Source organism: Trichechus manatus, unplaced genomic scaffold, assembly GCF_000243295.1.
Source record: "Trichechus manatus latirostris isolate Lorelei unplaced genomic scaffold, TriManLat1.0 scaffold00008, whole genome shotgun sequence".
Taxonomy (NCBI): Eukaryota; Metazoa; Chordata; class Mammalia; order Sirenia; family Trichechidae; genus Trichechus; species Trichechus manatus.
Window position 1 is genome coordinate 13,565,704 of NW_004443944.1, and position 15,216 is coordinate 13,580,919.

The following is a 15,216-nucleotide window of genomic DNA, read 5'->3' on the forward strand; positions in this document are numbered from 1 at the left end:
ATTTCAAATAAGAACAGGGACTTTTTTCATACCTTATTTCCAGCATATAGAAAAGTGCTTGATACATAGTACTCCTTTACTAAAATGAATCTTGCAACAAACACACTCATGGTTTTGCTAGTATACCAAAAAGAAACAAACCCAACTCATAGTGACCCCGTAGGATTTCCAAGACTAAATCTTTACGGAAGCCAACTGCCACAGTTCATCTTTCTCCCTCGGAGTGGCTTGTGGTTTTGAACCACCGACCTTTCGGTTAGCAGTCAAGTGCTTTAACCACTGCGCCAGCAGGGCTCTTTTTTGCTCATATACCAAGGATAAAGTCCTTGCGGTGGATTTGCAGGGTCAACAGAGATGTGCTTAAAAGTGATAGTTACTGCCAAATTGCTGTCAAAAAAGCTCGTCCCGCTTTCCGACTCTCCAGCTGTCTTTTTAAGACAGTGTGTGTTTCCCCACCAAGCAGCCAATCTGAGCATTACTAAACTTACATTTTTGGAAATAACTAATTGGCGAGAAATATTGCTATTTTAATTTGCATTTCTTTGAGATAACTGTCTTCACATACATGACCCCTCAAAGTTTTCTTTTTAGTCATATAATTTCCATCTTTTTCTGTTTAGTTGTTTACCTTTTTCTTTTGTTTTCTACAAGCTCTTTCCAAATTGGGGAAAACAACTCATAGTTTGGAAAGATTTGGATTTCTTTCCAAAGCAGTGGGTGCTTTGAAATGGGGGGGAGGGTAGTTGTGCTTATAAATAACTTCATTTTGTTTATGAGTTCTATTTTCTGTAAAAGATACATCAGTTAGAATCATCATCTTACATATTTTGGCATGTAAAGTACTGTATCGAATTTTAAGGTTATAGTGGGAAGCTGAAGTCATTGTAGCTGTTGTCTTCCAGGTTTGCTGGGGCTGACTTTTTTAAGCCTGTAACAGTGGAATATGTTTTCTGGTTGAGTTTCTTGCATGTGTTTCTTAAAGCAGGACCAAGAGGAAACAGAATGTGAATTGTGGGGTTTAGCCGTGCCTCCTTTCTCTTTCCCCTCAAGTTCCCTGATAAAGTTAACTAAAAGAATGTCCCTTTTTTTTTAAAAAAAAAGGAAGATATGTTGTTGATCACTTGTACATCTGTGTAATATTAACGCTACCACCGGGTAGCATTTGCTTGGAGCTTTTAGAATAGAAACTGTCACATTAAGTTATTGGAAAGTAACATAAACCAAACCACAGTTGCCATCATGTCGATTCCTACTCATGGTGACCACGTATGTGCAGAGTAGAACTGTGCTCTGTAGGGTTTTCAGGATTGTGACCTTTCAGAAGCTTTTATTCCAAGGTGCCTCTAGGTGGCTTTGAACTGCCAGCCTTTCAGTAAATAGTGCGTAACAATTTGCACCATCTCCAGAAAGAGGCGTTAATTTTGTAGCTCTATGAAATCTTTTGTAATTCTGTGCTGACTTTTTCATCTGCTACTGTGGGATGATAGGTACAACTATGGAAATAGTGTCTTCGAAGATTGTTTTCAGAAACCATCCTAAACTGGGGTTTATTTAAGGGTGAAATTAAATCGGATTTTATTCCTGATAACTGAAATCTGTTTGGGATTAAACTTAAAAGAATAATCACTTAGAGCAACTCAGTCCATTTTGAGGTGCTTTTTATAGGTACTTTTGAAATATCTTAAATAACTAAGATTTGATATTAAAGTTTCACAATTCAACTCCATTTCCAGAGTTGGTAAATAAAATTTCATATGATATCATGTATTGGTATATGAAATATACATATATTTTAATTAAAGAACATGTTTTCTGCATGAGAATATTTTAATATCACAGCTCTTTAGTAAGTGCATTTTCTAGCAACAGGCTGAGTTTAGAGGTGAAGTACTAAATATTTGGCATTTCTTATTTAATAATCCAAGTTTTCTTTAGCAACTAATACAGCAATAAATTCCACTTATACTGGTGAAGAATGAGTAATTAAAATTTTTTTTAATTTTATTTATTTTGTTGTGAATATACACAGCAAAACATACACCAATTCAACAGTTTCTGTGTTTACTATTTAGTTACATTGATTACATTCTTCGAGTTGTGCAGCCATTCTCACCCTCCTTTTCTGAGTTGTTCCTCCCCCATTAGCATAAATTCACTGCCCCGTGAGGTTCCTATCTAATCTTTCAAGTTGCTGTTGTCACTTTGATCCCATATAGATGCTTCTTAAAAGAGCATAATGCTCAGGGCAGACATTTTTTACTAGTTAAGCTAAACTATTATTTGGTTTTAAGAAGACTTCAGGGGATATTTTTGGCTTAAGGTTTAAAGATTATCTCAGGGCAGTGGTTTCAGGGGTTCGTCCAACCTCCATGGCTTCAGGAAGTCTAGAGTCCATGAGAATTTGAAATTCTGTTCTGCATAAAATTGTTATTTTTAAAATTGAAAACGCTGTCTCCAAATGCTAATGCAAATTTAATTTTTAATTTTCAATTTTAGTGTAATCAACTATGAAATTATAATCATAGACGATGGAAGCCCAGATGGAACAAGGGAAGTTGCTGAACAGCTAGAGAAGATTTATGGGTCAGACAAAATTGTAAGTTATATCAGCATTTTTGTATCTCATGGATTGTGTTTATTTACAGGAAATACAAGAAATGAATAATGCTTAAACTTAATTTTTTTGTCTAGGAACTGAAAAGATAAAGAGCAGCTTATAAATTTAGTTTAGATGCATTTTCATTGTGCTTGAGGTTTTACATATTTTTGGTATATTGGGTCAGTGGTAATTTATGGCAAAATAGTGAACCTTTGTATAAAGTCTGTTTTTATAATTGATTCTGCAGATAAATTTTCTGAAAGGGCACAATTAAAGCATGTTACTGAATTGACTAGGAATACTATGGAACCAGATTGCAATTAGTAGTGTGTGTCTTTGTTAATTTTCCTTGGTCCCTTTCTCCAAGCAACTAACAGCTTGTAGCTGGATAGGGCTACTATTTGCTTTCACATGATGTTTGAGAGATACCACATCAAAATGTGTTGTAACCCAAAACTCAGATTCAAGTCTGATACCTCTTTTGGGTAAATGTTTTGGAACTTTGTTTGTCCTCCTGTTGTTCATAACTTTTCAGAGCACTTAGTATTTTCCTTTTCATTTTTATCTGTGTAACAGTTTTGTGGGGGTAGATTGACTTTCTGACTGTTCTGACTCCTGAACGTTAGATTTTCCCGCTGTACCTTCAAGCCTGTTGTTCTCATACAGAAGTAATGTAGGCAAATGTAGAGTTAATTTTATAATGGCTTTGTAAATTTTATTTTTGATCACTGGTTTGGATTTATCAAAAACATAGAGGCTTACCCCAGTTTAATTCATAAATGTTTGAATATACTTGTGAGTTCTACTTTGGATAATTCTTGGGCCAAAAACTTACAATTAAGTACAGATTTGATTAGAAAACATTCTAGGCATTGAGTATTTATTCGTAGTATGTATAGACCAGGGTTTCTCAACGTCAGAACTACTGACATTTTAGGCCATAGAATTCTATGTTGTGGGAGAGGTCCTGTGCATTGTAGGATGTTTAGTAGCATCCCTGGTTCCTACCTGGTAGCAACCCCTGTCCCTAGTGTGGCAGCCAAAAATGTCTCCAGATGTTGCCAGGTGTTCTCTGGGAGGCAAGATACCCCCCACCCCAATAGAGAACACTGGTATAGAGAAATCAAGAAAAAAGTCTCTTAAAAAAAAAAAAACAAAAAACCATTGCCATTGAGTCGATTCTGACTCATAGCAACCTGATAGGACAGAGTAGAACTGCCCCATTGAGTTTCCAAGGAGCGCCTGGTGGATTCGAACTACCAACCTTTTGGTTAGCAGCCGTAGCATTTAACCACTATGCCACCAGGGTTTCCAAAAGTCTCTTGGAGAACTTTTTTGATATTTGTGTTTCAAGAGATGTTAATTAAGCATCATAAAAAATAGTCACCGGGTCCAAATATTCTTGACTAATCCCAGTAATAGAAATAACTTCTGTTATTAATATTCTTAGAGGTAAATGTTGGTTGGAGGAAATCTTGGTTAGTGGGAGGAACTTAAGAGAAATGTGTTACTTGTATATTTAGTAAGTCTATCCTGTACTATAGATTATTTCAGTCTGTCTCACTGATAAGCAACTCACAGATACATCACACCTCACATCCTCTCGGAAAATCTTCTGACATATAGGAGTACCCACCTACTTGCCATCAAGTTGATTCTGACTCATGGCTGATTTTTCAGTAGATCACCAGGCCTTTCTTCTTAGGATCTCTGGGTGGACTCAAACCTCCAACCTTTTGGTTAGGAACTGCACATGTTAACCGTTTGCACCACCCAGGGACTCTTACAGGAATACAGAAGCAGACAAAAAGCTGACAAATTTTCAGCATTCTAGTGGTGGCTTCCAGTAATACAAGGTTCATGTTTTTGGCCATTTCCTGAGTTTTTCTTATAAAAGCCCCAGGCCGAGACCACTGATTTACATTGGTTAAATATAGGATACTCTTGAGTTATGGGCTACTGTTTAATCTGGGAACATCAAACTGACAATATTTTGAATAATTTTGTCATGGAACCTAAGTCTTGAGGTATGATTGATTGATTCATTGATTTTAGGGAATGCCTTCTTCTAGATTGACTTTCCCAAATTCTAAAACAACACTGTCCTTGGGTTCCATTTTTCCCATCAACCTGATGAAGTTCAAAATTATAATAAAAGATTAACATTCACCATCATGATTTCCCTTTAGTAGCAAACAAAAATTCCTTATTTATTCATCATTTTACATAAGTCTTCAGCTAAGAAAGGCTAATTGTACTCCTATTTTGCAGCTGTTCACTCATCAGTGAGGCTCAATTTTTTTAATGTTTACCTTTTAATCATTGAAACTAGAAAATGCCTTTTTTTTTTTTTTTTAAAGCAGTGCCAGGAATGCAACTTATGTGCTTGTAAGTGACATGTGTGTTTAGTTGAGGGGAAGGATAGAGAAAAATGACTGTGAAAACCATCTTAGAATAACTTAAAGTATTAAGTGCAGATGCTTTGTCAGCTGGCCTTTAATCTGGCCAAAATGAATGTTTCAGGAAAAAGCCATAGTAAAAGATACACACATAACTTTTTTTAAATCTTTGTAGAGGAGGAAACTGAGGCAATAAGTTAAATCACTTTTGAAGGTTGTAACTGTTGTTATTAAGTACTGTTGAGTTGGTTTCGACTCATTGGGACCCCATGTCCAACAGAAAGAAACACTGCCTGTTCTTCTGCCATCCTCACAATCTTTGCTATGTTTGAGCCCATTGTTGCAGCCACTGTGTCAGTCCATCTTGTTAAGGGTCTTCCTCTCTTTCACTGACCCTCTGCTTTACCAAGCATGATGTCCTTCTCCAGGGACTGCTCCCTCCTGATAACATGTCCGAAGTTTGTGAGATGAAGTTTTGCCATCCTAGCTTCTAAGGAGCATTCTGGCTGTACTTCTTCCAAGACAGATTGGTTCGTTCTTCTGGCAGTGCATGGTATATTCAATATTCTTCGCCAGCACCATAGTTCAAAGGTGTCAGTTCTTTTTCGGTCTTCCTTATTGATTGTCCAGCTTTTGCATGCATATGAGGCAATAGAAAATACCATGGCTTGGGTCAGGCACATCTTAGTCCTCAAGGTGACGTCTTTACTTCTTAACACTTTAAAGAGGTCTTCTGCAATAGATTTGCCTAGTGTAGTATCACGTTTGATTTCTGGACTGCTGTTTCCATGGGCATTGTTTCCAAGTAAAATTAAATCCTTGACAACTTCAGTATTTTCTTCGTTTATCATGATGTTGCTCACTGGTCCAGTTGTGAAGATTTTTGTTTTCTTTATGTTGAGGTGTAATCCATACTGAAGGCTGTAGTCTTTGATCTTCATCAGTAAATGCTTCAAGTTCTCTTCATTTTCAGCAAGCAAGATTGTATCATCTGCATATCACAGGTGACAGAGCTAATAAATAAGTGGTAGAAGTGGGACCAAAATAAAACTGGAGGCACATATTCTGAGCTGTTAATAGTGGTTATAGTGCGGGAGGATCCGAGATTGTGGAAGACTTCAACTTTTGCGTGTTGAATGCTTCTGTTGTGTTTGATTTAGTGGTTTGTGTCATCTCCCAAACTAAGATCAGATTAAATCACCTACATTTTGTCATAATTTTATAGTTGAGTATTTTAAAAAATTGTTCTGATGATAAAAAGTAATACATGTTCATTATTTTTAAAACATAACAACTCTAAGGTAGATTTGACTACATAAAAGCATTAAACTTCTGTCCATCCTAAAAAATAAAAGTAGTGTCTGTAACAAAAAATGTGTACCCCCAAGGAAATAAACAGATAATTCATAAAAGAACTAAAAACGGCCAAAAACCATTGCTGACTCATAGCGACCCTATAGGACAGAGTAGAGCTGCCCTATAGGGTTTCCAAGGAGTGGCTTGGTGAATTCAAACTGCCAACCTTTTGATTAGCAGGCGAGCTCTTAACCACTGTGCCACCAAGGCTGGGGGCGGGGGGGGGGATGAACCTCACTGATAAGTGAACAGTTGCAAAATAGAGGAGTATGATTAGTCTTTCTTAGCTGAAGGTTTATTTTTACTATCTTCTCTTCTTTTTTCTTTTCAAGCAAAAATACCCAGTGGTTTTGAAGAGTATAGTAAAATGGGTCCATTCGAATACTATTGTTGATCATAGCATAAATTGTACCAGTTTTCTGAGATGTCATCTACCAGTATTCTCATGACCTTCAAAAATGTTCATACCTTTGATGTAATAAGTGTAAAAAGCAGGCTATAAAACTCTATATGTAGTACAGTCTCCATTCTGTTAAGTACATTCAGGAATATTTTTTGTTAGTTATGTCTTTTTTCAAGATTTTCTATGATAAAATTTTTTTACAAAATAAATTTCTTGTCAAACATTATCGTATAATCACATGAAGTACTTTATATGCAGTTGTGGTAAGCATGCTGGAAGAGTATGTGCCAGGCACTCTTCCAAGCACTTTACTGCTTATTCTTCATGACAGCGCTATGAGGTCAACTTTGTTGTACCTTTGACATGATCAGGATCCCACAGCACAAAGCAGTGTGGCTCCCAAGCCCGTGCTCCTACCTACTGTGCTGTCCTGCTTCACATAGAAAAGGGCAATCAGATTGATATGAGGAGGGAAAAGAGGGGAGGGGAGGGATGAGACTAAGGATCTAAAAGTAAAGGATGTTAGAAATTTGAACTTTTTTGTACCTAAGAAGTAAACAGGTATGGCGCAGTGGTTAAAAGCTATGGCTGCTAACCAAAAGGTCAGCAGTTCGAATCCACCAGCTGCTCCTTGGAAACCCTCTGGGGCAGTTCTGCTCTGTCCTGTAGAGTCTCTATGAATCAGAATCGACTCAATGGCAACGGTTTTTTTAATTCTTGTTATAAAATGTATATATTACCAGTATAGCTGAAGTTGCCTTTGATGAGCATTTCCTGATCCTCATCCTAGTCCCTTCCCTGGTGGAGACCCTGGTCAACAGTGTGGTGTGTTCCCTCAGACCTTCTCTGTGCATATGTATGTGTCTACATCTGTAGAACTCTAGGTAGTGTGGTGGTGGTTTTTGTTTTTAAACATAAATGCAGTCTTACTGTGTCATTCTCTTTTTAACCATATCTTGGAGAGCTTGTTTATCACCAAATTACCTCATTTTTTTCACTGTTCTATAGTAGTCTATCATTTGCAATATTGTTTAATACTTTTATGTAAATGAGCATTCTGTAAGTTGCAAATAACAAAGTTATGCTTTATTTTTTAAAAAAGAAAGATTTTCCAGTTTAAACATAGGGTTATAGAAAAGTCTCAGATGAAATTTAAAGGTTTTACTTTTTTAGGTCAGATAGCAGATGTGATATTTTATCAGTAACTATCAGTAACTTGATGATCTTTAGCCATAAAACCTGGCTATCATCTGACATTGTTTGACTTTGTCTAGCCAATGGTAACTATTATAGATAATTGTGTGAATGTCTGTTTCTTCTCTATATAAATCCCTATAGGGCAGGAATGCATTTTATCCATTTTTGTTCCTTCCCAAGATCTACAGCAACTTGCATGTAGTAGAAAATTAATCCATCCTGATAGAATTGAGTGGAGATTTATTATCTGGGGCAACCTGCTTATATGTAGACAAATGCAGAGGGGGACAAGATATGGTCACTAGTGAGTCTGCCTGAGCCCCATATCTAAAAAACTTGAAGAGTCACAGTCTCAGCATTGTATTTTTCTAAAGTATCTGGCCACTCACACCAATGCTACTCAAACTTCCAAACTCATTCTATGAACCCAGCATGACCCTGATACCAAAGCCAGGCAAAGACACCACCAAAAGTAAAATTCCAGATCAATATCCCTCATGAATATAGATGCAAAAATTCTTAACAAAATTCTAGCCAATAGAATTCAACAACATATCAAAAAAAAAATACATCGTAACCGAATGGGATTCATACACCACATATGCAAGGATGATTCAGCATTAGAAAATCAATAAATGTAATCTACTACCTAACTAAAACAAAAGAACAACATGATCAGCTCAGTCAATGCAGAAAAGGCATTTTATGATGAAGTCCAACACTCATTCCTGATAAAAACTCAGCAAAATAGGAGTAGAAGGGAAATGCCTCGGTATAATAAACAGCATTTACGTAAAAGCAGCAGCCAACATTCTTCTCAACAGAGAGACTGAAAAAATTCCCTTTGAAAATGGGAACTAGACAAGAATACCCTTTTATCTTCACTCCTATTCAACATTGTACTGAAAGGCCTAACTAGAGCAATTAGGAAAGAAAAGGAAATAAACAACCTTCAAACTGGCAAGGAAGAAGTAAAACTATCTCTATTTGCAGATGATATGATCTATACATAGAAAATCCCAAAGACTTCACAAGAAAGCTACTGGAACTAATAGAAGGATTCATCAAAGTAGCAGGATATAAGATCAGCATACAAAAATCGGTCAGATTCCTCTACACCAACAAAGAGAACTTCGGAAGGGAAATCAGCAAAACAATACCATTTACAATAGTCCCCCGAAAGATAAAATACTTAGTAATAAATCAAACCATGGACATAAAAGACTTATATAAAGAAAGCTATAAAATGCTACTGCAAGAAACCAAAAAAGACCTATATAAATGGAAAAACATACCAAGCTCATGGATAGGAAGACTTAATATTGTAAAAATGTCAGTACTACCCAAAGCTATCTGTAGATACAATGCAGTCCCAATCCAAATTCAAACAACATTTTTTAACGAGATGGAAAAACTAATCCCAAACTTTATACAGAAAGGAAAGAGGCAACAGATAAGTAAACCATTACTGAAGAACAAGAACAGAGTAGAAGGCCTCACAGTTCCTGATCTCACAATCTGCTACACAGCCACAGTAGTAAAAACAGCCTGGTACTAGAACAATGACAGACACATAGACCAATAGAACACAGTTGAGAACCCAAAAGTAAATCCATCCACCTGTGGACATCTGGTCTTCAGCAAAGGGCCAAAGTGCATTAAATGGGGAAGAGAGAGTCTCTTTAACAGATGGTGCTGGCAGAACTGGATATCTGTCCATAGAAAAATGAAACAGGACCCAGACCTTACAACATACATGAAAACAAACTCAAAATGAATGAAAGAGACTTGGCGGCAGCCACTGCACACACAGACTCCACTCGTTCACTTCCTGACAAACCCGATATGGCTGAGATTGAGAAATTCGGTAAGTTGAAATTGAAGAAGACAGAAATGCAGGAGAAAAATCCACTACCTTCAAAAGAAACGATCGAATAGGAGAAGCAAGCAGGCGAATTGTAATGAGGTGGTGCCGCCAATATGCACTGTACATTCCACAAGCATTGCCTTATTTTCCTTCTTTTAGCTGTTTCACTTTGTAAGATGCAAAGAGGTTGGATCAAGTTTAAATGACTATGCTGCCCCTTTTCACATCAAAGAATCAATAACTACTGACAAGAAGGTTGCACCTGCCACACCCATCAGCCTGTCTGGCTGGCAGGGAAGGAAAAGAATTTGCATGTTGGTGAAGGAAGGAACTGGGTGAGACAACAGTGAATAAATATGTTGAGTAAAAGCAAAGCTGTTCCAAGGCGTCCTACAGGTGTAAAATGCAGTTTAATCAGGGTGCCTTTTTTTTGTTTAAACGATTTTAATTATTGGAATGCACGGTTTTTTAAATATGCAAATAAAAAGTTTTAAAACGTGAAAAAAAAAAATGGATCAAAGACCTAAATATACTCAACCTACAGCTATAAAGATCATGGAAGAAAAAATAGGGACAGCCCTAGGGACATTAATACATGGCATAAATGGTATACCAGCCATCACTAAAAATGCCCAAACAGCACAAGATAAGCTAGATGAATGGAACCTCCTAAAAATTAAACAGTTAAGCTTATTGAAAGATTTCTCCAAAAGAGTAAAACAAAAAACCTACAGACAGAAAAAATTTTCAGCTACGACATATCCAGCAAGCGGTTAATCTGTAAAATCTATAGAAAACTTCACTACCTCAATAACAAAAAGACAAACAATCCAATTGAAAAATGGGCAAAGGACACAAACAGACACTTCTCCGAAGAAGACATTCAGGTGGCTACCAAACACATGACAAAGTGCTCGCCATCATTAGCCATTAGAGGGATGCATATTAAAACTACAGTGAGATACCATCTCACCCTGACATAAGTGGCACTGATCAAAAAAATAAAACAACAGATGTTGGAGAGGTTGTGGGGAGACTGCAACTCTTATTCACTGCTGGTGGGAATGTAAAATGGTACAACCACTACGGAAAACAATATCCCATTCCTAGGTATATACCCTAGAGAAATAAGAGCCGTGACGCAAACAGACATATGCACCCGTGTTCATTGCAGCTTTATTCACAATAGCAAAAAGATAGAAACAACCTAAGTACCTATCGCCAGACGAATGGATAAACAAACAGTAGTATATACACACCGTGGAATATTATACAACAATAAAGATTAACAATCAATCTGCAAAACATCTCACAACATGGATGAATTAGGAAGGCATTATGCTGAATGAAATAAGCCAGTCACAAAAGGACATTGTATGAAACCACTATTGTAAAAAAATACAAGAAAAGGTTTACACACAGAAAAAAAAAAATCTTTGATGGTTACCAGGGAAGAGAGGGGGAGGAAGAGTAAATTACTAAATAGGTAAAGACACATGGTAGTATTGGTGAAGGGAAAGGCAATACACTGTATGGGGAGAATCAGCACAACATGGCAAAGGCAAAGGAAGACACTAAAAGGAACACAAGAACAAAGTGCAACTATGGCAGCTACTGCAACAACAGTACTAACAAACAGTAATTTACAAAGGGATACATAGGTATGCTAAATAGGTGTGGGAAGGTGTAAGGGAGTATACCCACCTGTAGATATAAATTAGGTTGTGGCTCTCTCTACATACATATTTGTAGATGTTGCATGTATACCAGTATAGACAATAGAACACACAAGGGACACAGTCATGGAAACTTCTTATGCATAACCAAATACCTCCCAGGATGAGAATACTAGGCTTAAAGGCTGAGGACCATAGACTCAAGGAACATCTACTTCAATTGGCATAACAGTGTATAAAAACAGTGTTCTACATCCTACTTTGGTGAGTAGCATCTGGAGTCTTAAAAGTTTGTGAGCAGCCATCTAAGATCCAACTAGTGGTCTCTTCCTATCTGGAGTAAAGTGAAGAAAACCAAAGACTCCGGGGAGCAATTCGTCCATAGTACTAATGGACCTCATGCACCACAGCCTACCCCACCCTGAGACCAGAAGAACTAGATGGTGCCCAGCTACCACTACCAACCACTCTGACCAAGATCACAGTAGAAGGTCCCAGGCAGAGTGGAAGAAAAATGTAGAACAAAAAATCAAATTCATAAAAAAAAGACTAGACTTAACTGGCCTGGTAGAGACTGGAGAAGCCCATGAGGCTATGGCCCTAAGACACCTCTCTGACTTGGAACTGCAGCCATTCCCAGAAACTACCTTCTAGCCAAACATTAGACAGGTCTATAAAATAAACAGTAACACCCAAAAAGAACATGCTCCATAGAACAAACAATTATACGAGACCAAAAGCGCAACATTTGCCCAAAAGTAAAGATGAGAAGGCAGGAAATGGGTAGGAAAACCAGACAAAAGGAAACAGGGAACCCAGGTCAGAAATGGGGAGAGTGTTGACATAGTGTGGGGATTGCAACCAATGTCATGGAACATTTCGTCTACAGTTTGTTGAATGGTAAACTAATTTGCTCTGTAAACTTTCACCTAAAACACAGGAAAATATTTAAAAAAATAAAAGTTTTCACTTTAAAAGTAAAATGCTAAACGATAAAGTCAGGGTCCAGATATGAATCAGAAAGACTGAGTAATTGACAGACTGTAAGAAAATAGAACAAATTAAACCTTCATACTAGTAATATTCCCCTAAAGTCGTATCATTCGACCAGGAGAAAATGAAATGAGGTCATCTAAGCATAAAATTAAGATACTAAGTGAATGAAAGGAGAGTGGTCTACACATTACAGTCACAAAGGGAGTTGAAGAAAGTATAGGATAAGTGAGTTATTCAGTTTTCATAAGAAGGAATCAGTAGATACTGTTTAAGTTGCTTTTCTCTTTTTAAGGTGTAATAAGTAAATTATATTTCTATTAATATGAATAGGCACTTATGAATGAGATAAAATTAAAACTAGTCATATATTTGTTTACTTGGGTTAAAATGTTTTTTATTCTTACAGCTTCTAAGACCACGGGAGAAAAAGTTGGGACTAGGTAAGTAGAACCTCTACGTCGCTCATACCTGCTACTTGCCTTGGTAAGATTATCCAATGGGTATTTTCCCAGTTTGGAACAAGGCCAAAATATAGTAACCTTCTATGATGTTTTTTAATAACATTTTAGTGGTTTTAATAACATTTAAGTGGTTTGAGTTAGGCTGCCTGTATCAGTCGGGCCCACTCAGGAAAACAGAAACCACTGTAAGTCTTTCAGTATACGGAATTTAATACCAGGAATCTGGTTGCACAGGTGAAGGAATTACTGAGAAGCCAAATTAAACAGTGAGGCTACTCAGATTAGTAACAGCTGGAGGCAGCTACCACCTCTAGGGATGGAGCAACAATGGAAGGAGATGGTGTTTTCAGAGCCCAGAAACCAGGGCTACCCTGTGGGAGTTAGAACCATGGCATGAGGGATACCTGGCAGGAACTGGAGCCATGGAAGATACCCAGCTGCTGCTGGGAGGCAGAGTAAGAGAGGTAGAGCACTTAGATTTTGCCCCTTCTCCCTTCCTGTAGTCTTCCCCCTGAACCCTCCCATTGGCCAAAGCTGTTGGGAAGCAGTTGACAGAGAACCTGGGCAATGTAGTTCCCTGCAATAGGGAAGGGCCAGAGACATTCTGGATCTGAAGGCAGACATTTTGGACCAGCACACCACCTTAGCTAGTAATTCTGAGATGAAAATCTGGATACCTTTTTTTCTGTTGTTGGTCACAGTTGCTTATGTTGAGAATTGGTATAATTTTAATGAAAAATTTTGGAGCTTGGAGGAAGCACTTTTTTTAATTGTAGTTTAAGTGAAAGTTTACAATTCAAGTTAGCCTCTCAAATAAAAATTTATCCATACATTGTTATATGACCCTAATTGCTCTCCCTATACTGTGACAGCACACTCCTTTCCACCCGATTTCCCGTGTCCATTCACCTAGCTCCTGACCCTCGCTGCCTTCTCATCTCACCTCTGGACAGGAGCGGAAGCACAGTTCTTAAGAGTTGAATACCAGCTATCCTGCAGACCACCAACTTATCAAATGGTTAAGAAATCTGAATCTACAAGGCTCTTTAGAATTGAAATAATCTGGGAACTGCCACAAAGGCAGCCAAGAATTATCAGTGATAAACCCAAAAAGTTGTAGATAATCACTACTTCACAAAAGAAGACAAAAGAGTTTAGCTTGCTAGTAAGATCTATGATGGTTTGGGGCTAGGGAATGCAAGTGACCCCAAATGCTGTTACTGACCAGTTACCCTTACCTGCCAGGTCCCTGAGGGACCTACAGGCATAAGGTGGCAGAGTAGCTGTTAGGTGTGTCTTTGGTCCCAAATATCAGAGCAGGACCCTGGTGTACCAAGCTTGCAGTGTAGAAGATGCTTTCTGGGTAGTTTTTGTGGATGTGGGCTTGGCATGTTGGGAAGCAGGAGCAGGGAGACTTGTTAGGTAGTGGTCTTAAGCATCAGAAGATGGTGCCTAGGACTAAGGTGAAGAAAAAGAATGGAATTGAGAGGTTTTGGATATAGAATGAATAGGACTTAATTTTAGTTTACAAATACGTGGTGAAGTCAGGAAATCAGGGATCATCCTAGACTTGTGGATGGAGGGACCAGATAGTTGGTGGTACCATTTCCTGAGAGGTAGCCTGCTTAGGGGTGAGGAATATAGAGTTGGTTTTAGAACATGTTATATTTGAGATTTCTGAATATCCAAGTGGAGCTGTGTACATGTGGAGTTCTGAAAAGAGGCTGGCCAGCTATATGGTATCAGAGTGACAACAGCAACTCAAAAGATTAGATAGGAAACTTAGGGGTCAGTGAGTTTATGTTAATGATAGAGGAACAGCTCAAAAAAGGAGGTGAGAATGGTTGTACAACTCAAAGAATGTAATCCATGTCACTGAACTGTACATGTAGAAACGGTTGAATTAGTGTATGTTTTGTTGTATGTTGTTGCTCAACAACAAAATAAAAGTAAAAAATAAATTTAAAAAAAAGAAGAAAAGACAGGTAGACACCAGGAAGCCCCAACATAAAGATGTTTTTTAAACCATGAGATTGTGATAATTTTTATATACTCTAAGACTTCTGCATTATTTCCTTGCTAAACTGAAACATAGGTTTAATCTTTTAAATCGGCATCTGAATTAGAGGCGGGAGGCCAGCTACCTTCTTGGCTCTCTGTCTAGTGTATGTGATCTGTATATTTTGGTGGAATAGTTACCAATTTATTAGTGTCACCTTTAGAGCACTAGCTTAGGCTGTTCAGGTGCTTAACAGTTTCCAT

General features: G+C 37.7%; 1 protein-coding gene across 2 annotated transcripts in view; it reads left to right on the forward strand.

The window, feature by feature from the left end:
- Nucleotides 1–15,216, forward strand: part of DPM1 (dolichyl-phosphate mannosyltransferase subunit 1, catalytic) — a 30,232-nt gene that overhangs the window by 984 nt on the left and 14,032 nt on the right. For both annotated transcript variants that reach the window (XM_004370242.3, XM_023742938.1), the window contains exons 2-3: nt 2,497–2,596; nt 12,900–12,933. In XM_004370242.3, coding sequence (XP_004370299.1) covers nt 2,497–2,596; nt 12,900–12,933 — 134 coding nt within the window. The remainder of the gene's footprint in view (nt 1–2,496; nt 2,597–12,899; nt 12,934–15,216) is intronic.